Here is a 27,428-nt window from a genome sequence, read left to right as displayed (position 1 = left end):
AAACCAAGGAAATAAAAAACCAGAGAGATACAAGATAGGGGCTGTGAAATACTCTTGTCAAAGGAGAACAACAAAAACAACAAAAAAGGTTGAAAGAGAATGAAGAAAGCCTACAAGATGTATGGGACACCATAAAATAAACAAGACTATAAAAAATAACTAATTTGTTAATCAATTCAGAATATAAAGAGAATTTAAAAAAATAGTAAAATTAAAAACACAAAAGGGGGCAGTAAAAGAGTAGAATTTTTGTGTGTGATTAAAGTTGCTATCTATCAGCTTAAAATGGATTATTTTATAAGGTTTTTAAAAGATTTATTCACTTTAGAAAGAGAGCAGGGAGGAGGGGCAAAAGGAGAGGGAGAGAAAGAATGCTCAAGCAGTCTTCTCAGTGTGGAGCCTGACACAGGGCTCAATCCCAGGACCCCGAGATTATGAACTGAGCTGAAATCAAGAGCCAGCTGCTTAATGGACAGAGCCACCTAGGTGCCCCTGTAAGATGTTTTATATATATTTTTTGTTGTTTCACAATAACCACAAAGCAATTATCTATCGGATTCACAGAAGATAAAGTAAGGGGAATTGGAATGTTTCCTCTTTCATTTCTGATTTTATTTGGATCCTTTTGCTTTTTTTCTTATTCTAGATAAAGCTTTGTCAATTTTATCTTTCAAAAACAGATTTTGGCTTTGCTAATCTTTTCTATTCTTTACTAATCTCTATTTCAACTCTGTTCTTTGTTATTTCCTTCTGCTAACTTTGGCCTTAGTCTGTTCTTTTTCTAGTTCCTTGACATTTAATGTTATTGTAAATCTTTCATTTTTCCTTATATATGCATTTATTGCTTTAAACTTCCAAGAACTGCTTTTTAAAATTTTTAAATTTTTTAGAGACTTATTTGTTATTAAACTTATTAGAGACAGAGAAAGAGAGAGCACACATAGAGGGAGAGGGAGAAGCAGACTTCCTGCTGAACAGGGAGCCCAATGCAGGGCTCAATCCCAGGACCCTAAGATCATGACCTAAGCCAAAGGCAGACACTTAACTGACTGAATCATCCATTCCAACTGATACCACAGCAATACACCTGCTGAACAGGGAGCCCAATGCAGGGCTCAATCCCAGGACCCTAGGATCATGACCTAAGCCAAAGGCAGACACTTAACTGACTGAATCATCCATTCCAACTGATACCACAGCAATACAAAGGATCAAAAGAGACTGTTATGAACACTTGTATGCTAACAAATTGGATAATCTAGAAGTGGATAAATTTCCAGAAACATATGACCTATCAAGACTGAATTTTGAAGGAATAAAAAGTCTAGACAGACCAATTACAATACTTGTAAGGTGATTCAATCAGTAACCGAAAATTTCCAAAGAAGAAAAACCAAGCACCAGATGGCTTTACTGTTGATTTTTATCAAACATTTAAAGAATTAATGCTAATTCTTCTCAAATTTTCAAAAATTGAAAAGGAAGGAACACTCCCAAGGTTAACCTTACCTTGACTGATGCTAAAACTAGACAAGGACACTAAAAGAAAACATTACAAGGCAATAATCCTGATGAATATAAATGCAAAAATTCTCAATATTAGCATTGAATTCAGTAGGGCATTAAAAGAATCATACACCATGATCAAGTGGGATTTATCCCTGAGATACAAGGATAGTTTCACATATAGAAATCAATAATTGTGGTATACCACATTAATAGAATGAAAAATAAAAATCGTATGGTCATCTCAACAGGTGCAGAAAAGCATTGACAAAATACAACATCTTTTCATGGTAAAAGAACTCAACAAATTTGGATATAGAAGGAATGTCCTCAAACAATAAAAGCCAAATATGACAAACCCAGAGCCACCATCATACTTGACAGTGAAAGGGGGAAAGCTTTCCTTCCAGTTTGGGAATAGCACCAGGATGTCTACTCTCACCACTCTGATTCAACATAGTAGTGGAATTTCTAGCCAGGGCAATGATATGAGAAAATAAGTATAAGACATCCAGATTGGAAGAGAAGAATAGAATTTTCTCTGTTTAGATGATATGATCTTATATATAGAAAATCCTAAGGACTCCACCTTGAAACTGTTAAGAGCTAATAAAAACAATAAAGTAGGATACAAAATCAACATGCAGAAATGAGTTGTGTTTCTATACACTAGCAACAAAATACCTGAAAAAGAAATTTTAAAAAATACTATTCACAATAGCGTATAGGTACACAGAACAATAGGTATATAGAAACAATAGGTATATAGAAAACAGAAATAATAAAATATGTAGAAATAAACGTAACCAATGAGGTGAAAGATCTGTGTGGTAAAAACTATGACTTTGATTCAAGTAATTGAAGAAGACACAAATAAGAGACATCTCATGTTCATGGATCAGAAGAATTATTATTGTTAAAATGTCCTACCCAAAGCCATCTATGGGTTCAATGTAATCTCTGTCAAAAATCAACTGGCATTTTGCACAGAAATAGAAAAATTTATATGGAGCCATAAAAGACCATGAATAGCCCCGGTACTCCTGAGTAAGCAGAACAATGATGATGGCATCACACTGCCTAATTTCAAACTACACTATAAAGCTATAGTAACTAAGACTGGTTGGTACTGGCATAAAAATGGACATATAGTCCAATGAAACAGAATTGAGAATCCAGAAGTAAACCCTTACATATACAGCCAGCCAATATTTGACAGAGGAGCCTAGAGCATTCAGTGGGGAAAAGATAGTTTCTTCATTAGATGGTGTTGGGAAAACTGGATATTCACATGGAAAAAAATGAATTGGACCCATATTTGTACTAACAAAAATTAACTCGAAATGGATTAAAGATTTAAACATAACTAAAACCCTAACATATGAATAAAATATAAGAAAAACCTCTTTGACGTTGGTCTTGGCAATGATTACTTGTGTATGACACCAAAAGCACAAACAACAAAAGCAAAAATAAATATGTGGTACTAAATAAGTAAAATTTTCCTGCACAGCAAAAGAAACCATCAACAAAATGAAAAAGCAACCTATGGAATGGGAAAAAATATTTGCAAATCATATTTCAAAATGGTTTAATATTCAAATACATAAACTCATACAACTCAGTAGCCAAAAAAAAAAAACCCAAAAAACAAAAAACATAAAAAAACCCACCAAAAACAAAAAACAATAAATCTAACTTAAAAATTGGGCAAAATTGGGATCCCTGGGTGGCGCAGCGGTTTGGCGCCTGCCTTTGGCCTGGGGCGCGATCCTGGAGACCCAGGATCGAATCCCACGTCGGGCTCCCGGTGCATGGAGCCTGCTTCTCCCTCTGCCTGTGTCTCTGCCTCTCTCTCTCTCTCTGTGACTATCATAAATAAATAAAAATTAAACAAAAATTGGGCAAAATTGAAGACACACTTTTCCAAAGAATACATGCAATAGGTAATAGGTATATGAAAAGGTATTCAATTCAACATCACTAATCAGGGAAATGCAAATCAAAGCCACAATGAGATATTCCCTCACACCTGTTAGGATGGCTATTATCAAGAAGTCCAGAGTTAGCAAGTGTGGTTGAGGATGTAGAGAAAATTAAATCCTGTGCACTGTTGTGGAAATGTAGATTTGTACAGCTACTATGAAAAAACAGTATGGAAGTTCCTTTAAAAATTAAAAATAAAACTTTATATAATCCAGCAATCCCACTTCTGGGTATATATCCAAAGGATATAAAAACAGATATCAATGAAATATATACTTCTGCATTCTTTTTTTAAATGCTATATTTCATTTTTTAATGTTATATTTCTTTTTTGTTTCAAGTTTTTGTTTAAATCCTGAGTTATTTAACATATAGTGTAATATTAGTTTCAGGAGTAGAATTTGGTGATTCATCAGTTACATGTAAACATCCAGTGTTCATCACAATAAATGCCCTCTTTAATATCCATCACCCATATAGCCCATCACCCCACCCACCCACCTCCCCTCTAGCATTCCTCAATTTGTTCTCTATGCTTAACAGCATCATTTTCCTCTCTCTCTCTTCCTTTCTCTATGTTCATCTGTGTTGTTTCTTAAATTCCACATATGTACACTTCCATATCCTTGCAGCATTATTTATAATAGCCAAGATATGGAAACAACCTAAATTGGTCAATGGATGAATGGATAAAGGAGAAGTTATATATATGAATGTGTTCAAAAGGAAATCTTGCTACTTGTGACAGCTTATATCAACTCTGAGGGGATTATGCTAAGTGAAATAAGCCAGAGAAAGAAAAATATTATAGGATATCACATGTATGTGGAATCTGAAATAGGTGAACTCATAGAAACAGTATAGTGGTTGTTACCACAGGATGGTGGGGGATATGGGGAGATGCTGGCCAAAGGGTACAAACTTTTACTTATAAGATGAATAAGCTTTTGGGATCTAACGTACAGCATGGTGACTAAATACTGTATTAAATACTTGAAAGATGCTGAGTGATAGTAAATGTCTCAATAACTGCAAAAAAGAAAAGGTAATTATATTACATGATGGAGGTATTAGCTAACACTATGATGCTAATCATTTTGCAACATGCATGTCATATCAACATGTACACCTTAAGCAGAATTATAGTCAATTATATTAATAAAGCTGGAATTAAATTTAAAAATTTAAAAGCTATACTAGGGATCCCTGGGTGGCGCAGCGGTTTGGCGCCTGCCTTTGGCCCAGGGCGCAATCCTGGAGACCCGGGATCGAGTCCCACATCGGGCTCCCGGTGCATGGAGCCTGCTTCTCCCTCTGCCTGTGTCTCTGCCTCTCTCTCTCTCTCTCTCTCTCTCTCTCTCTGTGTGTGTGTGACTATCATAAATAAATAAATAAATAAATAAATAAATAAATAAATAAATAAATAAATAAATAAATAAATAAAATTTAAAAGCTATACTAAAAGTCAAATACCTTGATAGGGAGAAATTATATTTTATGTCTACGTGTGTGGCCTTTATTATGTTGAGGTATTTCTTCACTATACCTCCTTCATTAAGAATTTTTATCATAAATGGATGTTGAATTTTGTCAAATGTTTTTTTCTGTACCTGTTGGGATGATTATATGATTTTTATCCTTTATTTTGCTAATGTGGGTTTCTCATTAAGTTGTGGGTGTTTAAGCTATTCTTGCATCCATGGAGTAAATCCCATTTGATTGTATTTGTGAATTTTCCAGTTTTCTTCTTGTAATTGATTTCTAGTTTTGTATCATTGTGGTCAGAAAAGATGCTTGATATGATTTCAGTCTTCTGAAATTTATTAAGGCTTGTATTGTAGCCTACAATATGATTCCGAGAATGTTTCGTTTGTGCTTGAGACGAATGTGAAGTCTGTTTCTTTTGAAGGGAATGTTTTGTGTATGTCTGTTAAGTCCATCTGGTTTATGTTTAAATACTTAATCCTTTTTCAGTTAATTTTTTTGTTTATGGTGTGAAACAAAGGTCCAATTTCATTTTTTGTGTGTGTTGATAACCAATTTTTTCAACACCACTTATTGAAGGGCCTATCCTTTCCCTATGTTGTATTGGTGCCCTTCTCAGAGATTACTTGGCCATATATGTGAGGTTTATGTCCGGGCTATTCTATCCCATTGGTTTATGCACATGTTCTTGTGCTGGTACCATACTGTTTTGATTACTGTAACTTTGTAACATGTTATAAAATCAGGGCACTTAATATCTCCTGCTTTGTTGTTCTTGCTTAAAAATGCTTTCACTGTTCAGTGTTTTTTTGTGGTTCTAAATGAATTTTAATTTTTTCCTATTTCTGTAAAAAGAAATGCCATTGGTATTTTGATAGAGATTGCATTGGATCTGTAATTTCTATTTATTTATAAATTTTCCCATTTTATTTCCATTATTGATAAATGGTTTTATTCTGTTGTGATATGGAAAGATACTTGGAATAATTTCCAATCTTCTTAAATTTATTAAGACTTGTTTTATGACTGCATGTGATGTACTGAATAATGTTGCATATATGCTTAAGAAGAATGAGTAGTAATCTGCTGATTACTTGAGTGGAATACTCTATATATGAGTGTTAGATTCATTTAGTCTATTTTGTTGTTTAGTTCTACATTTCTTATTGGTTTTCTGTTTGGATGATCTCTCCATTAGTGACAGTGGGATTTTGAAGCTTCCTATGATTATTGTATTGCTGTTTTCCTTTTAGATCTGTCAATGTTGGCTTTATACGTTTAGGTGCTTTGTTATTAGGTGCATGTATATTTATAATTGTTATGTATTCTTGTTGAATTGTTCCTTTTATCATAATATGACACTTTGATTTTTGTGAAGATTTGTGACTTAGAGTTTTTTTTATAAAAGTAAAGCCACCCCTGCTTTCTTTTGTTCCATGTGCATAAAATATCTTCTCTGCCTCACATTTTCAGCCAATGTGTCCTTAATTCTGAAGTAAGTATTTTACAGACAGCATTTGTTTGGGTCTTGTTTATGGTTTTGGGTTTTTTTTTTTTTTTCAGTCTGTTTTTTCAGCCAGTCTATGTCTTTTGACTGGGGAGTTTAGTCCATTTACATTTAAATTAACTATTAATAAGTAGGAACTTATTTTAATTTTGTTAGTATTTTATCAGTTTTGTAGTTCTCTTGTTCCTCTCTTCCTTTTTTTGTTTTCTTCATTATAGTTTGATGACTTTTTGTACTGATATATTGTGATTCTTTTCCTTTATGTTTTGTTTATCTAATATAAGTTTTTCATTTGTAGTTACCATGAGACTTGAATAAAATAATTTATAGTTATGACAGCTATTTTAAGCTATCGATTTAATTTCAATTGCATACATAAGCTATACACTTTATTTCCCTCCACATACACACATTATGTAATTGTTTTTCAATTTTTTTATATTGTATTTTCATTAGCAGATTTTTCTGGTTATGGTTATTCTTAATACTTACATCTTAAACTTTTTATTGGTGTTAAAATATATGTGGCACAATTACAGTATTGCAATATTTTGTCTTTGTTTTTACCAGTTAGATTTATGTTTTCATATGCTTTCTTTTAAAAAAATTAGTTTCAGAGGTAGAATTCAGTGATTCATCAGTTGCAAATAACACCCAGTGCTCATTACATCAAGTGCCTTCCTTAATCCCCATCACCCAATTACTCCATCCCTCCACCCATCTCCCTTCCAGCAGCCCTGTTTGTTTCCTATACCTAAGAGTCTCTTATGGTTTGTCTCTCTGTGTTTTCATTTTATTTTATTTTTCCTTCCCTTCCCTTCCCCTATGTTCATCAGTTTTGTCTTTTAAATTCCACATATGAATGAAATCACATGGTATTTGTCTTTCTCTGACTGATTTATTTCATTTAGCATAATATCCTCTACTTCCATCCATGTCATTGCAAATGCAAGATTTCATTCTTTTTGGTGGCTGAGTAATATTCCATTGTGTGTGTGTGTATCACACTTATATATATAAGTATATATACAAAGTATATATACACCACACTTTATTTATCCATTCATCTATTGAGGGACATCCATTTGCAGGTTTTTGTGTAGTCATAAATTTTCACCTCTTTTGGGTAAATACCTAGAAGCCCAACTTCATCATATGTTAAAAATGTTTAGTTTTATAAGAAACCACCAAAGTATCTGAACCATTTTGCATTTCCACTAGTAATGAATGAAAGTTTCTGTTACTTTCCATCCTCATCAGCATTTGGTATTGTCAGTGTTTAAGATTTTGGCAATTCTAATAAGTGTGTACTGGTATCTTGTTGTTATTTTAATTTGCATTTCCCTGTTGACTTATGATGTAGAGCATTATTTTATGGGCTTATTTTCTATCTGCATATCTTCTCTAATGAGATTTTTATTCAGGTTTGTCCCATTAAAATTTTTAAAAATATTTTAATTATTTATTTATTCATGAGAGGCACAGAGTGGTAGAGACATGGGCAGAGGGAGGATCATGGGAAGCCCGATGCAGGACTTGATCCCAGAACGCTGGGATCATGCCTGAGTTGAAGGCAGATGCTCAACCACTGAGCCACCCAGGCATCCTTTGGCCCATTTTTAAAATGTGGTTGTTTATTTTCCTATTGAGTTTAAAGTATTTAAAACAATAGTCTGGATAATAGTCTTTTATCAGAAGTGTCTTTTACAAATGTCTTCTCCCATTCTGTGGCTTTGTTCTAATTCTCTTGAGATTGTCTTTCAGATAATAAGAGTTTTTAATTTTAATGAAGTCCAGCTTACCAATTATTTCTTTCATTATTCTTTCATACCATTCTTTCATACCATACCATACCATTCTTTCATACCAATTATTTCTTTCATTATTTTAATGAAGTCCAGTTTACCAATTATTTCTTTCATAAATCACGCCTTTGGTGTTGCTGGAAAGTCATCACCAAACCCAGAGTCTTCTAGATTTTCTACTATATTAACTTATAGGAGTTTTATAGTTTTGTATTTTACATATAAATCTATTGCCCATGTTTTAGTAATTTTTGTGCAAGATGCTCTGTTTAGATTCATTTTTGCATGTGGGTGCAATTTTTCCAGCACCGTTTATTGAAAAGTCTGTCTTTGGTCCATTATATTGCCTTTGCTATTTTCTCAAAGATCAGTGATTATATACAATTGTTTCTGGACTATTTTGTTCTATTGATCTTTTTGTACTAAATAAATTTGACCTGTAACATTGCCTAGGGTTAAGGTGTACAGTGTATTATTTTCATACATTTATATATTATAATATGGCTAATGTAGCAGTATTTTTCACATTATATAATTATAGTACAATATTATTATCTATATTCATTATATCATGCATTGGGTCCTATGGCTTATTTACTACTGACTGCAAGTTTGTGCCCTTTAGTGTCATTGTTCATATCCACGTCCACCATCCCCTTGTACCCATTTTACTCTGTTTTTTACACATTTAGTTTTTTTTTAGATTCCATATATAAGTGATAATATACAGTACTTGTCTTTGACTTATCTCGCTTAGAATACAAGGATATCCTCCTTTCTCATGACTGAATAATATTCCTTTGTGTATATGAACCACATCTTTTCTATCTGGTTATCCTTTGAGGGGTATTCAGGTTGGTTCCGTATTTTGGCTATTGCAAATAATGATCTGATAAACATGGGATTGTATATATGCAGTCAAAATTCTGTTTTCTTTTCCTTTGGCTATATACCTAGAAGTGGAATTGCTGGATCATATAGTAAATCTATATTTATTTTTTGAGGAACCTCCATATTGTTTTCCAAAGTAGTTGAATCAATTTACACACCCACCAGATTTTTGTGTATGTTCATCAGGGATATTGGTCTGTAGTTCTCTTTTTTAGTGGTATTTTTATCTGGTTTTGGTATCAGGGTAATGCTGATCTCATAGAATGAATTTGGAAGCTTTCCTTCCTCTTCCATTATTTGGAATAGTTTGAGAAAAATAGGTATTAATTCTTTTTAAAATGTTTGATAGAGTTCATCTGTGAAACTGTCTGGCCCTGGACTTCTGTGTGTTGGGAGACTTTTGATTACTAATTCAATTTATTTTCTGGTAATCAGTCTATTCAGATTTTCTATTTATTTCTGATTCAGTTTTGGGAAGTTCCTTCCTTCCTTCCTTCCTTCCTTCCTTCCTTCCTTCCTTCCTTCCTTCCTTCCTTCCTTCCCTCTTTTTCTTTCTCTCAGTCTTTCTTTTTCATTCCTTTTTAACCCTTTATCTCTGTGGTAAGGGTCTCATCAATGTCTTCTTTTATCATGCCTAGTAATATCCTTATGATTGTTGCTTTAAATTCTACATCAGGTATATTATTTATATCTGTTTCATATACATCTCTTGCCCTGGCTTCATCTTGTTCTTTTATTTGGGATAAATTCCGCCATCTTTGCTTTTTGTCTAGGTCTCTGCCTTCTTGTGTGTGTTAGAAAGCCTCTCCGTGTGTCTCTCATGAATAAATAAATAAAATCTAAAAGGAAAAAGAAAGCCAATTATGTTTCCTGATCCTGAAAGTAATGACTTTCTGAAAAAGGTCATGTAGTGCTTAGGGCCTGGTGCTTCAGGGAGGTCTCTGATGTGTGCTTCGTATGCTTTGTTATTGTGTTTTTATTGCTCTGTCCTTCAGCCCAGACGTCTGCAGAGGCTCTCCTTGCATGCTGTGCTGTGAGCCATTTGGCTCTTGGCCTGAATGAGTTTTAATTAGGTGTGTTCTGGTGTGCTTGTGAAATCCAACCTGACTCATCTCCACCAGAACTGATGTCCTGCAGAATTCTCTGTTTGGGAGACATGGTGTGGTCAGGGGTTTATGCTGGTCTTCTGAGGGAAGGTCCTGCCACACTGGAACTGAGGCAGGAATGACTGAGAAGGGCAGTCCCTTCAGAGCAGAGGGGGGTAAGTCTTGGTATTTTCAAGTTAGGCAGCCAGTGGTGGAGCTGCGCTGCTTCCTGCAGGTGGCTCTATGTTTATACTGAGGGGACGGGGAGGTAAATGGTACTGGCCATTTGTTTACAGAGAGGTGTCTCTGTGAACACTCTCACTAATACACTCTAAGAAGAGTAAATAATCTCCTAACTCTGTGTCCCAGGTGTTCCTCAAATCGCTGTTTCCATGCTGTCTGTCCCTGGATTGTTTGCCTTCTCTCTAGGAGCAGCACAGTGCCCTCCAGGCTCTATCCCAGCCAAGGCTGCTGACTTTTAAAACTCCAGGCTTTATGCCCCATTGATTGCAAGAACTCCAGTAGTTCAGCCCTCTTATTTTCTAAGCTAAAGGTTTTGGGGAAACTTTCTCCTTGTGTGTTCCCTTGTGTGTTCCTCTCTCACCCTTATCTATGGCCATGGCTCCCTCCCCTCTGCAGAACCAGTGATCTTTTTCTCCCATGAAGCATGTCCCCACATTTCCTACCTTCTTCAAGGTGGCCTCTTTTCTCCCTTTAGTTGTGTAGTTTGTCCTGTCAGTCTTCAGGTTGATTTCTGGGGTAGTTAGAATGATCTGATAGTTATCTACTTGTGTTCATGGGACAAATTGAGCCTAGGATCCTCCTACTGTGCTGCCATCTTCCCCTGTCTGTGAGTGTTTTATCACAAATGAGTGTTAGATTTTGTTGAATGCTTTTACTGCATATATTGATCATGTGATTTTTATTTTTTAGTCTGTTCATGTGGTGGATCACATTAATTTATTTTCAAAGGTTGAGCCCACCTTTTGTATTTGGGATAAATCCCATTTTGTCATGGTGTGAATAATTATTTTTATATATTCTTGGATTCAATTGCTATTGTTTTGTGAGGATTTTTACATCCCTGTTCATGAAAGATACTGGTCTGCAGCTTTCTTTTTTTGTAATGTTTTATCTGGTTTTGGGGTTAGGGTAATATTGACCTCAGAATGATTTGGGAAGTAATACTTCTGCTTTTATTTTCTGAAAGACATTGTAGAGAATTGGAACAATTTCTTCCTCAATTGTGTGATAGAATTAACCGGTGAATCCATCTAGGCCTGGTGCTTTCTGTTTTGGAAGGTTATGAATTATTGACTCAATTTCATTTATATGTCTACACCTATTCAGATAGTCTTCTTCATCTCTTTTTTAAAGATTTTATTCTTTTATTCATAGAGACACACACACACACAGAGAAGGGCACAGACACAGACAGAGAGAGAAGCAGGCTCCACGCACAGAGCCCGACACGGGACTCGATCCCGGTCTCCAGGATCATACCCCGGGATGTGGGCGGCGCTAAAGCGCCGCGCCACCAGAGCTATCCAGTCTTCTTCATCTTGTATGAGTTTTGGCATATTATATCTTTCAAAGAATAATTCCATTTCATTTATCAAATGTATGGGCATGTTTCTTGTATTTTTTTATTTTTATTTTTTATTTTTTTTTAAATTTTTATTTATTTATGATAGTCACAAACACACACACACACACACACACACACACACAGAGAGAGAGAGAGAGAGAGAGAGAGAGAGAGGCAGAGACACAGGCAGAGGGAGAAGCAGGCTCCATGCACCGGGAGCCCGACGTGGGATTTGATCCAGGGTCTCCAGGATCGCGCCCCAGGCCAAAGGCAGGCGCCAAACCGCTGCGCCACCCAGGGATCCCCGTTTCTTGTATTTTTAATTAACTTTTAATATCTATACAATGGAATGCTGTCCCCTCTTTCATTTCTTATATTAGTAATTCATGTCTTCTGTATTTTTCTTAGTTAGCCTAACTAAAGGCTTATTTGTTTTATTGATGTTTTAAAAATATTTTTTAGTTTTCTGTATTGATTTCCTGTTTTCAACTTCATTGATTTTTGCTCTCTTATTATTTATTTTTTCTGCTTCCTTTGGATTTTTTCTTTTTCTAGTTTCTTAAGGTGGAACTTAGATTTTTGGTTTCAGGTCTTCTTTTCTAATATATACATAATATATATAAATTTCCCTCTGAGCACTGCTTTTGCTTCATCCCATAAATTTTTATAGTCTGTGTTTTCATTTTCACTTAGTTAAAATGTTTTTAAATTTCTCTTGAAAGTTCTTCTTTGACCTATCTATTAGAAATCTGTTCAATCTTCTTATATTTTGGAATTTTCTAATTATCTTTCTGTTGATTTCTAGCTTAATACTATTATTATTTGAGAGTAGATATTATATGATTTCTATTCTTTTAAGTGTTAGGGTATATTTTATGCTCCAGAATGTGGTCTATCTTGGTGAATGTTCCATGTCAGATTGAACAGAATGTCATATTTTTTAATAATGAGAACCCAGGAGTCCCTTGTCAGATTGACAAGTATGACTTTTTGCCTATTCTACAAGTGACAAAACTATGGTACATTTGTAGCAAATTATAAGTTATTACTAATCTCAATAAGAGAAAAGCACAAAAACCTCATTAAGATCTAGCCAGAATATAAAAAAAAATTCATAGTATAGGAACTGCAGTAAGAACTAGACAGAAGTACTCAACCTTATAATATTATAAAAATAAATAATAAAAATAAAATAAAATAAAAAATATATATAAAAAATAAATATTTGAAATATAAATGAGAACTTCCAGTTTTACTTCTTACATTGGCAAAGATAAAGAAATTTGGTATTAATTATGCCAGCCATAGTGTGGGGAAGAATATTCTCACACCATCCAGGTGGGTAGAATGAATTGGTAGGTATTGCCTCAATAGAGGTCAGTTGGACATTTCTTTCCAACTTTAAAATCCATGTAGTGTTGGCCAGCACTTCCAATTCTAGGATTTTATCCTGGTGATGTCAGACAAACACACAAGGATATTGTTCATGGAAACATTGCTTGTATAATTATAGCAAAAGCTTAGAAGCAATGTTAATTTTCACTAATGCAAAATGCAGTTTTCACAGGGTAGAACATTGTTAGCTGGGGAGTGTCTCATAGTCTTCCATCTGCCTACTGATCCCATGTGGACAGATTTTTCTTTATGCTTACTTAGCACCTGTTGTCCTACACTTTGTATTTTATATTTATATGGGAATCTTCTCTTGCCACTATGCTAAAGCTTTTTTTTCCTCTTTCTTGATTTCTTGTGTAACTTTTTGCTCTTTTACACCCTGGCATTGATATAACACATCCTTTACTACCTTAGAATACAGGTCCACAGAAAAGGCTGAAAGAAAGTATTTCTCAAAAAAAAAAAAAGAAAGAAAGTATTTCTCTCTTGAAGCAAGTCAGCAAAGACTAGAGGAAGAATCTGCTTCTCCAAATGTGAACACACAATGTAAAACTTGAAGGAACATCAAGGAAACATGGCACTACCAGGGGAACATGATAATTTCACAGTGATTGACCCTAAAGAAATAAAGATATGCAATTTACCCAATAAAAAATTCAATAATCATTGTTTTAGGAGGCTCGGTGAGAAGAAAATACAGTAAGATAATTCAATGACGTCAGAAAACCAATATACTAACAAAGTTTAACAAGGAGATAGAAATCATGAAAAAGAAAAACAAAATATGGAGCTGAAAAATACAGTGAATGAAATGAAAAAAAGCAATAGGATGCATGAACAGCAGACTTAACCCAGCAGAAGAATGAATCTGTGAGGTCATAGACAAGTCATTTGACATTATCCAGTCAGGAAAAAGTGAAGGAGAGAAAAAAAGAATGAAGAAGTGAAGAAAATGTAAGACCTGAAACCATAAAACTATTAGAAGAAAACATAGGGAGACAGGTTTTTGACATTCATCTGGGCAATGAATTTGGATATGACATGAAGAGCATAGGCAACAAAAGCAAAAATAAACAGGTAGGACTACATCAAACAAAAAAGTTTCTGCCTAGCAATGGAAACCGTAAACAAAATGAAAAAGCAATGCATGGAATGAGAGAAAATATTTGTAAACCATATATCTAAAACCGTAAATATCTAAAATTATAAGGATTTATATAACTCAATAGCAAAAAAAAAAAACAACAAACACACACACACACACACACACACACACACACACACACAAATACCCTGATTTATAAATGGGGAAAGGACCTGAATAGACATTTTTCCAAAAAAGATATATTAATGGCCAGCTGGTATAAAAAGAGCTTAACATCACTAATCACTAGAGAAAGCTGAAGACTGCAAGGAGATATCACCTCGTACCTGTTAAGATGGCTTTTACCAAAAAGACAATAGCTAATCATTGGTGAGGAAGTGGAGAAAAAGAAACATTTATAGACTGTTGGTTGAAATATAAAGTGGCACAGCCACTGTGGGATACAGTATGGAGATTTCTCAAGAAATTAAAAATTGAATTACTATGTGACTCAGCAGTCCTACCTCGGAGTATATATCCTAAGAAATCAAAATCAGTATCCTGAAGAGATATCTGCACTACCATGTTCATTTTTATTGCAGCATTATTGCCAATAGCCAAGATATGGAAACAATCTAAGTGTCCACTGATGGATGAATGGATAAAATAGACATGGCTATCTTTATAGATAGATAGACAGGGACATATATAGTACAATATTATTCACCCATGAGAAGGAAGGAAATCCTGCCATTTGCAAAAACATTGATATATCTAGAAGACATAGAGAAAAGCAAATACTGTAATGATCTCACTTATGTGTGAGATCTAAAAAAAAAGTCCAATTCACAGAAGCAGAATAATATGGAGGTTACTAAGGACTGGGTTGGAGGAGATAGAGATATGTTTGTCAGAGGGTAGAGGCCTTTGGTTATATATGAATAAACTCTGGGTATCTAATGTACACCATGGTGATTATAGTTAATTATACTATGTTATGTACTTGAAATTTGCTGAAAGGGTAGACCTTGGGGTGTCTGGTTGGTTCAGCTGCTTAAGAGTTTGCCTTTGACTCAGGTCATGATCCTAGGGTCCTGGGATTGAGCCCCACCTTGGGCTCCCTGCTCAGCAGGGATTCTGCTTCTCATTCTCCCTTTGCCCCTCCCCCTTGCTTGTGTTCCCTCCCTCTCTCTCTCTCTCAAATAAATAAATAAATAAAATCTTAAGAGTGACTCTAGTAGAGAGTTCATTCTCAGTATTGCAAAATGTGTTACATTTTTAATTTTGTTTCTTCATTTCAAGGCACTATTGAGCAGGGCATCCTGTTTCTATTTTCTGGTACCTTTCATGTGACCTACTTTCTGATTGTTGAAAATGTTAGGATCTTTATATTCTTTTTTAAAAATATTTTATTTATTTATTCATAGAGACACACACACACAGAGGCAGAGACATAGGCAGAGGGAGAAGCAGGCTCCATGCAGGGAGCCTGATGTGGGACTCAATTTTGGCACTTGATCCCAGGACTCTGGGATCATGCCCTGAGCCAAAGGCAGATAGATGCTCAACCTCTGAGCCACCCAGGTGTCCCTATATTCTTGTTATTCTAAAATTTTATCCTCTTATACCTTTCCCAGAGCTTACCAATTATTTATAACTTGATTTTTCAGGGGGGAAGGGGAAGCAAGAGGGTACTTCCCTTTACTGAGAATATACTATATATCAGTTAGGTTTTTAAATAGATATTCTTCTTAATTGTATTTAGTATATTTTAAAACCAGAATGGATCTTGGAATTCTCTCATTCTGTACAGGAGTTTTTATCTGCAGAAATTGGGTTGTGTGAGGCCTGCTCATTGAATAACACTAACTCTAATCTTCACCCTTATCACAGGTATTGAGCCCAACCTGTTTGTGTTCCATTTCACTCCTTTCCTCTAAAACTCTCCTTTACTTCTCTTTTTATGTTTCTCATCTCTTCTACCTTGAAGTCATTTATTTTCATTATACAAGTATAACACAGGGTTTTTGTTTCAGGGATTTGTGATATTCAGGGATGTGTCTATAGACTTTTCTGAGGAAGAGTGGGAATGCCTGGATTCAACTCAAAGGAATTTGTACAAATATGTAATGTTGGAGAATTACAGCAACCTGGTCTCAGTCGGTAAGTATATCTTTCTCCAAAAAGTCTACAGCCCTCCTGAATATTTGCTTCCCCTGAGAAGAATTTCTCAACTTCTTTCATATATTCTATGTGTTTCTTTTCCCTATTCCTAAAGAAATGAGCTTTGTAGAGTTGGGAATGTATGGTGTCATTGGGCCTACGGCCAAAACTCTACCTTTTCTTTTTTTGTGTGGCCCTTCCAATAGTGACATCATATTTTATTTGCTGATCGCAGGATAGGATTTGAGTCCTGAAACAGCTACAACATAAAAAGTCTCTTTTGTTCTCTTATGAGTAGGAATTTGCATTCCCAAGCCAGATGTGATCTCTTTATTGGAGCAAGGGAAGGAGCCTTGGAGTGTTTTTGACGGTGAGCTGACAAGGGGCCCGTACCTAGGTAAGTGATTGAGGATTATGTAAGGGAAGAGGAATGTAGGGTATAAACCAGATGCTCAGTGAGGAGACCACATCTTTGAGATGCTTGGAGGAATTTCCCCTCAAACACCCACAACTATTAAGAAAAGTAATCCTCATCATCATGAACTTCCAAATGCCCACACTTTCACCTTCAACTTAATACTATCTATGCTTCTTTTCTCTTATTTTCTGTTTATTCCTAGTAATTTTAATGAGAAACATCTACCTTTTTTTTTTTTTAGAAACATCTACTTTTATGTGAGATCTAATTCCCATTAGTTCATTCTTTCTTGCCTTTTGGTCTATACATATGTCACTCCTTTAAACATTTTGGTATTAAATACATTCCATTTTTAAATTAATTTTATTCATGTATTCATTCTTTGAGCCAACATTTCCTTATATTCGGTGTTGTGGAGAATATTTTTCTAGGAAACATAGACATTATAAAATATATCAGCTATGAAAAAATTTATAGCATAGGGATTGAGGAAAATAGTTGATGGGGATTAAGGAGTGCACTTGCTGTGATGAATACCAGGTATTATATGGAAGTGTTGAATCACCATATTATACACCTGAAATTAATATTATACTGCACGTTGCACATTAACTAACTGGAATTTAAATCTAAAACTTTAAAAAATCCATAAATATCTTTCAAAATGTAGAATTAATTGCAATTGTAGAATTGATTGCTGTTCAAATGCCACAACCAGGAAAAATAACTAAAGATTGAAAGGTGGAAAAGTTTCACAGAGCTATAATAGTTGGAGCCCTGGGAGTGATTGCAGTCACCTTTGTAGAGAGTTTTGGGTATAAAGGTTATGTGCTTGCAATGGGACAGCAGAGGTTGTAGACAAGACAAAATTGAACTAAGGGAGGAGGATCAAATAATTGCATGATGCATGCAATCAGCATAAAATAGAGTGGGAGAGAGGGAAAAGGTCATAAACATGGATGATTCAGGGTAAAGGGCACAGTAAGTACAAAAGTCCTGAAGCAGGCAGGCTCATTGTGTATGAGGAGTACCAAAGTGGCCAGTATGGGGGAATGAGTAAACAAAGAGGAGAGGAGTTTGATCTGTGATCAGAGAGGTATGAGCACATAGAAAGAGTCAGTTTATGATGACCTTGTAAATTGTGATTAAACTTTTCCTGAGTGAGATGGAAAGAAGTAGAAGATTTTAAACAGAGCTGTGATGTGATTAGGCTTTTTATTTTTCAAAAATATTATTTTTCCTATTTACAGAAGAGGAAACTGAGACACAAAAACTTGAAGTAACTTGTCCAAAGCCAACAACTAGTAAGTGTTGGAGATAAGGTTTAAAAGCAAATTGTACATCTCTTAACTCAAAAGCTATTTTGCCTCTCCATGTCAAATCAAGGGGAGTATAGTAAACATACTTTCATCTTAAATGCTTGTGAACAGATAGAAGTTAACTTTTTAAATTCAATTTTTAAAGTGAGTTTTTACATCCCATAAATAGCTAACTATAGCACACATATTACATGTATTTATATATACAAATACACATTAGATGTATATAAATGCATCATGGATTTTCTCTAAAACACTTTGTCATATGCCTTCCTTTCTTTTTTTAATATTTTATTTATTTATTCATGAGAGACACAGAGAGAGAAAGAAAGAGAGAGAGAGAGAGAGAGAGAGAGAGAGAGAGCCAGAGATAGGCAGAGGGAGAAGCAGGCTCCATGCAGGCCTGATGTGAGACTCAATCCCATGACTCCAGGATCACGCCCTGGGCCAAAGGCAGGCGCTAAACCACTGAGCAAACCAGGGGTCCCTGCCTTCTTTTCTTAATAAGCTTTTAGATATATCAATATTATAATATAAATATATTTGCATAATGAAGTTGTCTTCCATATTCTCCAATTTCAATTTCTAATTGAAACTTCCTGGGATGTCTGGGTGCCTCAGCAGTTGAGTGCCTGCCTTCGGCCCAGGGAGTGATCCTGGGGTCCTGGGATCTAGTCCTGAATTGGGCTCCCTGCATGGAGCCTGCTTCTCCCTTAGCTTCTCCCTCTGCCTGTGTCTCTGCCTCTCTCTCTGTGTCTCTCATGAATAAATAAATAAAATCTTTAAAAAAATAAACTTCCTTTCTTCTATACTTTTGTAAATAAATTTTTCACATTTTTCATGATTGATTTTTTAAAAGAAGACTATTTTGAAATCTTTTCCAGCAAGGTATATAATACATATGTCCAATTTTATTGCATCATGTTCAGAAACGTGTACCTTTTAAAAAATAAATTATTCTATGCTGTTTTCATCTTGGAATCAAGAACAGTGTCTTGCATATTTTTTTGTTGTTTTTCAAAATAAGAATATTTTCAATAGTGAGAGTTAATTTGTCCTGTAATATTTTACATTCAGGATTTATCTAATTGCAGCCCCATGAGTAGAGTCACATTAGGCAATTTCGTCTGATCTGATACTTAATTAGGATTGTGTACTTCATTTTTAAAAAGATTTATTTATTTATTTCTGAGAGAGAGTGGGAGAGCACACACAAATGGGAAAGGCAGGAGAGGAAGAGAGAACTTCAAGCAGACTCTATTCTGAGCATGGAGCCCAATGTGGGGCTCATCTCATGACCCTGAGAACATAACCTGAGTCCAAACCAGGAGTCAATTGCTTAACCAAGTATGCCATCCAGGTGCCCCTAGGGTTGTGCACTTCTTAATTCATGATATCAAAATGCAAAGTCAAGTTTTTTCATTATACTAATGGTAATTTTGATCAGGTTGTTGGAGATGACTACCAGATCTTTCCATTAGAAAGGTACATTTTCCCACTTATCATTACTAAATAATCCATGTAGTAATACTTGGAGACCGTGTAATTATACTCTAGAAATTTTTCACCCAAAGTGTTTGTTATTCATTTTTTCTTATTCAAAACAATTATTAAATTGAGCTTATAAAAAAAGTGAAGTTCTACTTATATCACTTTCTTTCTGCATTTATTAATTGGCCTTGCTTTGTTAAAGAAAAAAAAAGCTTTTCCTCTCCATTTTTGTTGAGAAACACTACAGATTCGTTGATTCTTTTAAAAATCAATATTTTATAACCCATGGTAATCAATCTTTTTTTTATGATTAAACTATCATTCATGGTTAGCCATTGAAAGCCCATTTCAGGTGGCTTCTGCATCCTTTTTCAGGGATGCATGAGTCTTTAATGACCTTCTGTTTTTTGGCACAAAAATATGTTCCAGTCTCATATTATTCTTTCCCCCAACTTGGAATTAACCAGCTCATTAAGAAGCCTTAGTTTCTTTTAATAAGGAATGGTTTTCATTGATTAACATCAGTGGTCACTGGGCTCATTACTACTGGATTATCATTGCTTTTCTATCCATTAAGTGCAAAGAGACAGGGAACATATTTTTTATAACTGAATCATACTAATAACTCTAATTGAAATCTGAAAGACAAGATTCTCACTTTTCTGCATTTCAGTTTTGTAACCTTTTCATGAATGGTAGAAACTCTATTTCCCACAGTGTGAGTACATTTATTCAAGTCTTCTGCCCCAAATTCCACAGAATGTTATCAAAATGAGAATAACAGTGCAACTACTGACTGAAAAACCTACCTGAAGTCATGTTCAAGATTCATTACAGTTTTCTTTCCCTTTTTCCATTAGGATGTGCTACGCTAAGGATTTCCAGTCAGAGTACCCTTTGTAAAGTTGCTAAATTAAGTATTTTTTGTGCATTTTCAACTTAATATACCACTTAACTATTGCATTTAGATTTTTTTTAGTTTATAATTGGAATATATAAAACATTTACATGTTTCAAAAATCATTATAAAAATATATGTAAAGAAGTTATGTGGGCAGCCTGGGTGACTCAGTGGTTTAGTGCTGCCTTCAGCCCAGGGCATGATCCTAGGGACCCGGGATCAAGTCCCACATTGGGTTCCCTGCATGGAGCCTGCTTCTCCCTCTGCCTGTGTCTCTGCCTCTCTCTGTATCTCATGAATAAATAAATAAAATCTTTAATAAAAAAGAAGTTATGTTTACATTCCTATCTACTTCATTTACTGCTACACTCATTCTAGGTAACTTCTGGGGGCGGGGTGTTGGGGGTATTCTGATCAATCCTTTCTGCCTTTTTCCTCCAGAAATAGAGCATGTTCACATTTACATTCCCAATTCCCCTTCTGTCTTTTACCTGGGATATTATTCTCTCTGCACTCTTCTTTGCTGTCCTGGTTTTTGTTTTTGAGAGAAAGAGAGAGCAAGTGGGGGGAGGGCAGAGAGGGAGAGAGAGAGAATCTTAAGCAGACTCCACTCAGCATGGAGCCCGATGCTGATCTCACAAACCTAAAATCATGACCTGAGCCAAAATTAAGAGTCAGACACTCAACTGACTGAGCCATCCAGGTGCCCTGACCTGGTTTTCTTTTGATAATTATTAACAAGTTATTGTAGAAATATTTCCATTTAGATATGGTGGCAAAATTAAAAAAGATATATAAAATTAACTTATTAATAATTCCAATAATTAATGAGTTATGGCAAAAATCAACATATAACACCAAGAAAGATAAGTTAATTTAATTCTAATAATAATAACTCTACTGTTAATTCCAATACTTAGTAGAGTTTCCATGCAGTCACAAAATTTATAAATATTTTCAGTTTTGTTCCTTGCTTTCCTATGTTTTTAACTTTGATACTCCTTTCTAGTCTTATCACTGTGGCTACACACCTTTCTGGAAGTGTTTAATAGAAATAGCACTACTGTATGTTTTCATTTTTTTTCATGATTTTTATGGGCATCACTTTTTCTTCTTTTTAAAAGAACTTATTTTTGTTTTTTTAAAGATTTTATTTATTCATGAGAGAGAGAGAGAGAGAGAGGCAGAGACACAGGCAGAGGGAGAAACAGGCTACATGCAGGGAGCCCAATGTGGAACTCAATCCCGGGACTCCAGGATCATGCCCTGGGCCAAAAGCAGGCACTAAACTGTTGAGCCATCCAGGGATTCCCCCAACATTTTAAATTTTGGAATAATTTTATATTTGCCAAAAAGCTGCAAAAATAGTATAGAGAGTTCCCCATATCTCTCACCTAATATCAATTTCCCCTATATTTCTGTGGTATATTTGAATTTACCCCATCCCCATTGTTTTCATTCCCTCCAATATAGTATACCTTTCATAAACTTCATGATTTTTCCTTTCTTTGTTTAGTGTGAGCATCTATGCATGTATCTTAATATATCTCTTTTCTTAGATAAATAGCAGTAGCATACACTGTTTCTTCCACCTTGTTCTTTTACTTTAAAAAGTCATGAAGATCATTCAATAGGAATATATAATATATAATATATATTATTATTATATATTATATATATTTCTCATATAATATATATATATTTCTCATTTCCTTAGAAAGTTTCTTAGAACTCTATTGTGAGCATACACTATACTGAGTTCAAGTATTAGTAATTTGGTGGCTATTTGATTCATTATAGTCATTTGCTATTTGATTCATTATAGTCATTTGCTCTTACAAATAGTTCTATAGTACATAAAGACTCCTAACTCTGGGAAACGAACTAGGGGTGGTGGAAGGGGAGGAGGAAGGGGGGTGGGGGAGAATGGGTGACGGGCACTGAGGGGGGCACTTGACGGGATGAGCACTGGGTGTTATTCTGTATGTTGGCAAATTGAACACCAATAAAAATAAATTTATTATTAAAAAAATAGTTCTATAGTGGATAACTTGTGAACCTCTACAGATTCTTTCCAGAAGTATATGTTTGGGTTTCTAGAATTGGGATTGCTTATTCAAGGGATAAAGAATTATATAATTTTGCTAGAAACTGGCAAATATCCCTGTATGGTAATTGTATCATTTTAATTTGCTATACTGAATTGTGAGAGAGGCTACTGAGCTATAAACTTCTAACAGACTAGGTTATCAGACTTTTGAGTTTTTGCCAAAGTATACTTTAAATTTATTCCAAAATTTAAGAATCATTGATTTAATCTTTTTCTGATCACCTTCCCCTGTGCCTTCCCATATGGCTTTCCAGTTTCTATACTTTATCTCTCAAATTGCACCACCATATAAGAACTATAAATCCTATTTTCATTTATAAACATTAATGTCAATGTAATTATGCCTTTTCTAAGTTTTTGTCTTCTCCCCTGCAAAAAAAATGAATGTTTTTATATGTGTTTTCTTTCAGAATATAAATCTAGATGTGAGAACAAGGAATTATCTCTGAAAAAGGATAACTATAAAATAGATTCATCCCAATGGGTTATAATGGAAGAATTTACAAAGCATGGACTTAAACAGGGATCTCAGAAAAGACATTTTAGCCACATCTCTGAACACATGCCCCCTTTCAGTCAGCATACATCTCTTCCTCTACATCAAACATTTAATACCAAAGGGAAATCTTATGAATGCCAAAAATATAAAAATGCCTATGGACAGGGTTCAAAATTCATTACACAGCAAGAAGGCCATACTGGCAAGAAAGTCTATGACCATAAGGAATATCGGAAGGGCCTTAGTAGAACTTCAAAAGTTAGTTCATATCATTCAATGCATGTTGATATGAGACCCTATGAATGTGAGGAATGTAGTATGTCTTTGAATAATGGCTCAGACTTTATACAACACCAGATAATTCTTACTAGGGAGAAATCTAATGAATTTAAGGAAAGCAAGAAGGCCTTTACTAATGCCTCACAGTTTTTTCTACATCATAGCATTCATACAAGTGAGAAGCCCTTTAAATGTAAGGAATGTGTTAGAGAATTTAGTAATGGTACAGCCCTTATTCGTCATCAGAGGATTCATACTGGTGAAAAGCCCTATGAGTGTAATGAATGTGGAAAAGCTTTTAGTACTAGTTCAATTTTTAGAGTACATCAGAGGATTCATACAGGTGAGAAACCCAATGAGTGTAAAGAATGTGGAAAAGCCTTTCGTCATTCCTCATACCTTACCCAACACCAAAGAATTCATACTGGTGAGAAACCTTATAAATGTAAGTACTGTGTTAGGGCATTTAGTAATGTTTCAGCCTTTATTCGGCATCAGAGGATTCACACTGGTGAGAAACCCTATGAATGTAAGGAATGTGGAAGAGCCTTTAGTACTGGCTCAATACTTACAGCACATCAAAGAATTCACTCAGGTGAGAAACCCTATTTATGTAAGGAATGTGGGAAGGCCTTTCGTCAGTCTTCAGACCTTACTCAACATCAGAGAATTCATACTGGTGAGAAACCCTACAAATGTAAGGAATGTGGAAGGGCCTTTCGTCGTTCATCAGAACTTTCTCGACACAAGTTAATTCATGGTGATGAGAAACTGTATGAATGTAAGGAATGTGGAAAAATCTTGAGTAGAGATTCAATACTTATACAACATCAGAAAATTCACACTGGTGAGAAAGCCTGGGAATGTAATGAATGTGGGAGAGTTTTTACTTGTGCAACATACCTGACCCGGCATCAGCGAATTCATACTGGTGATAAACCATATACTTGTAACAAATGTGGAAAAGCCTTTCTTCGTTCTTCAGACCTTATTCTGCATCAAAGAATTCATACTGGTGAGAAACCCTATGAGTGTAAGGAATGTGGGAAGGCTTTTGCAAGAGGCTCAAATCTTAATCGCCATCAAAAAGTTCATACTGGGAAGAAATAGTATGAAAGGAAGCTTTGTAAGACCTTTAAGCATTTCTTGCAGTAACATGACATGAAAGATAAACCCTAGAAATGTAATAGGAGAAATTCTAAGAATTTATTGGTAAGAAAATATAGAAATAAAATTAATACGACAATGCCTTATGTGCCTTATGTGTTTACAGTTTAACTACCATAAGAATAAAATGAATATTGTAAGACCTCTATTAATAGTTCATTCCTTTTAAATTTTAAAAACTTACTAACCATGAGTGGAGGAAAGTGAAAAATCTCTTGTTGCATTTTCATATTTTAAAATATTTTAAACCCACTTTATTTTTTATAAAGCTATAAGTAGTTTGGTTTATGCATAGCTAAAATACTATATTATTATACATTTTATATTAAATTTTTAAATTTATATTCTCACCAAAATTCTTATTCCAGTACAACTTAATCAGTAACGACTTCCTGATGCTATTTATGCACAGTTTTGTGACATTTTATATTTTTAGTGTTATAAGCTTGGATTTAATGACCATCTTTTTATACTCCAACATCCAATTTGGGAGATCTTCAATTGATCTTTTTTATAATAAATTTTTACCTGCATGTCTTTGCATCTATACCATTTTATTTAAAATATCATTACTGGGACACCTGGGTGGCTCAGCAGTTGAGTGTCTGCCTTTGACTCAGGGCATGATTCCAGAGTTCTGGGATTGAGTCCCACATCAAGCTCCCTGTGAGCAGCCTGCTTTTTCCTCTGCCTGTGTCTCTCTCTCCCTCATTACTTTAAGAGGTGCCTGGCTGGCTCAGTCAGTAGAACATGCAACTCTTCATCTCTGGGTTGTGAGTTTGAGCACCATGTTGGGTGAAGAGATTACTTAAAAATAAAATCTTTAAAAAGTAAAATATCATTAGTTTAAGATATATATTTTGATATTGATAAAGTGATAGAACTATTTGTATATGTAAATTAATATTTTTATTTCATAAATTTGATATTTTATTGTAATAATTTTCTCTGAATTTTTAAATTCTACAAAGAAGTCAATAAAGTTAGCTTTCTTCCCCCAAAGTGGCTATAACTATTGTCAAATTGCTGGAACAAATTCTTTTATAAATTTTTTAAAGCAAGTGTAATCATGTTATTCAAATTGCCTCATAAATTGCCTTTTTAATGACAAGGTGTGTCATATAGGACATTCCGTAATTAAGTGTTTAATAGTTTTAATATATATGATTGTACGATTATTTTTACCAAACATCTATGGTCAAATACTCTGACTGACTCCACTTTTTGTATTTATAAGGAATGCCATGTTTAGCATCCTACTTGGCATACTGTATTCACTTGTCTACTTTACATTGTTTTTGAGATAATCCATGTATACCTTTTAACATGTACATATTTTAAACATGACAGATTAAACTGGCTGCCCTTTTGACCATACTGTGTTATGCCATTTTTCTCTCCTCTCTTCCATGTTACTTATCCTTGCAGAATTTTTCCTAATGATTTTGCTCAAATATAACATAGGGACATTTAATTTTTTAAAAAATTATTCATTTCCACTTCAATGTATTTACATTAAAAGCCTATAATATATCATTATTCTTTATGTGAAATAGGCATGGCTATATTCACTAACATCTTGGGTTTGGTAAGGATCAAATGAGTTAATCTACACAAATGCTTATAATTAAGACTTTAACATACTCAGTAAATATAATCCGTTGTTAAAATTATTTTTTTCTTTTGGCTATTTTATTATTTATAAAGGCTCTTAACTATGGTGTATATTTGATTTAGTATTAGAAATTTAATACTGGAGAAAAATATAAAACCTCTAGTGAATATAGCAAAGCCATCATCATTCATTCCTTCTTGGTATTGAGATGATCTATCCTGAAGGAAAAAAAACCCATAAAATTATAATGAATAATGCCTTTACTCATATCTAATTTTATATGTTGAATTTATGTCAGCATGAAACATTATTGAGAATATTATTGCCCTCATTATCTGACTGATTAAAAATAATACTGGATTGTAGAAATATTTGACTCTTGATCCAATGCATGTTTAAACCAACATTTGGCTAAGGATGAAATTGAACAAACTGTGATTTCTTTGAATATAAAGGACACTAGTATCCTATACAGCAAAACCTGTGGGAGGTGGACAAAATTACTCATAGAACTTGTAACTCTAAGTCCAGACATGTAAAAAAAATTAAAACATAAATCCAGACATGTATTACAATAATTAATACCTAAAATCTGGTACTGGTGCCACAGGGATATGGATGAAGTTTCCATGTATCTGGGATTCAGACTGCCTTAAGAGTGGGGGTTAGCTTGGCTAGTGCTGTGCTGATGTCTCTGGGGAGGTATGATACAGGTGATTCTGAAAGTTTGGAACAATGTCAAACAGGAATCAACAGCTTCTACTAGGAACTATGGCCACTAATAGGGTTTATTACATTTCTACTGCTGCAAAACAAATTGCCACAATTTTGGCAGCTTAAAGAAACACACTTCTCATCTCAAAGTTTTCATGGGTACATGTGAGGGCATAGCTTAGCTGGGTCCTCTGCTCAGTTTTACAAGGTGGCAGTTGAGGTGTCAGCTGGGGGTGGTGTCTCACCGAAGGCTCAGGATCATCCAAATTCACTTGTTTGTTGGCAGAATTAATTTCCTTGAAGCTGTACCAATGGTGGCTTGCTTTTTAAGGACAGCATAAGATATTCTTACTTCTGTCTCTGACATATAGATCTTTTTAAAAGCTCAGATCCTACCCAGTCAGGATAATCTCCCTTTTG

The 27,428-nt window shown here is 34.6% G+C and overlaps 1 protein-coding gene across 1 annotated transcript in view; it reads left to right on the top strand.

Annotated features, from left to right (window-relative positions):
* LOC129500367 (zinc finger protein 850-like) overlaps positions 1-27,428 on the top strand; it is a 103,721-nt gene that overhangs the window by 21,020 nt on the left and 55,273 nt on the right. The window contains 4 exon segments of the mRNA XM_055310746.1: positions 16,369-16,495; positions 16,794-16,892; positions 18,164-18,217; positions 23,145-24,609. Coding sequence (XP_055166721.1) covers positions 16,369-16,495; positions 16,794-16,892; positions 18,164-18,217; positions 23,145-24,609 — 1,745 coding nt within the window.

This window comes from Nyctereutes procyonoides, unplaced genomic scaffold (genome assembly GCF_905146905.1).
Source record: "Nyctereutes procyonoides isolate TBG_1078 unplaced genomic scaffold, NYPRO_anot_genome, whole genome shotgun sequence".
Taxonomy (NCBI): domain Eukaryota; kingdom Metazoa; phylum Chordata; class Mammalia; order Carnivora; family Canidae; genus Nyctereutes; species Nyctereutes procyonoides.
This window is presented reverse-complemented; position numbering and strand designations above follow the sequence as displayed.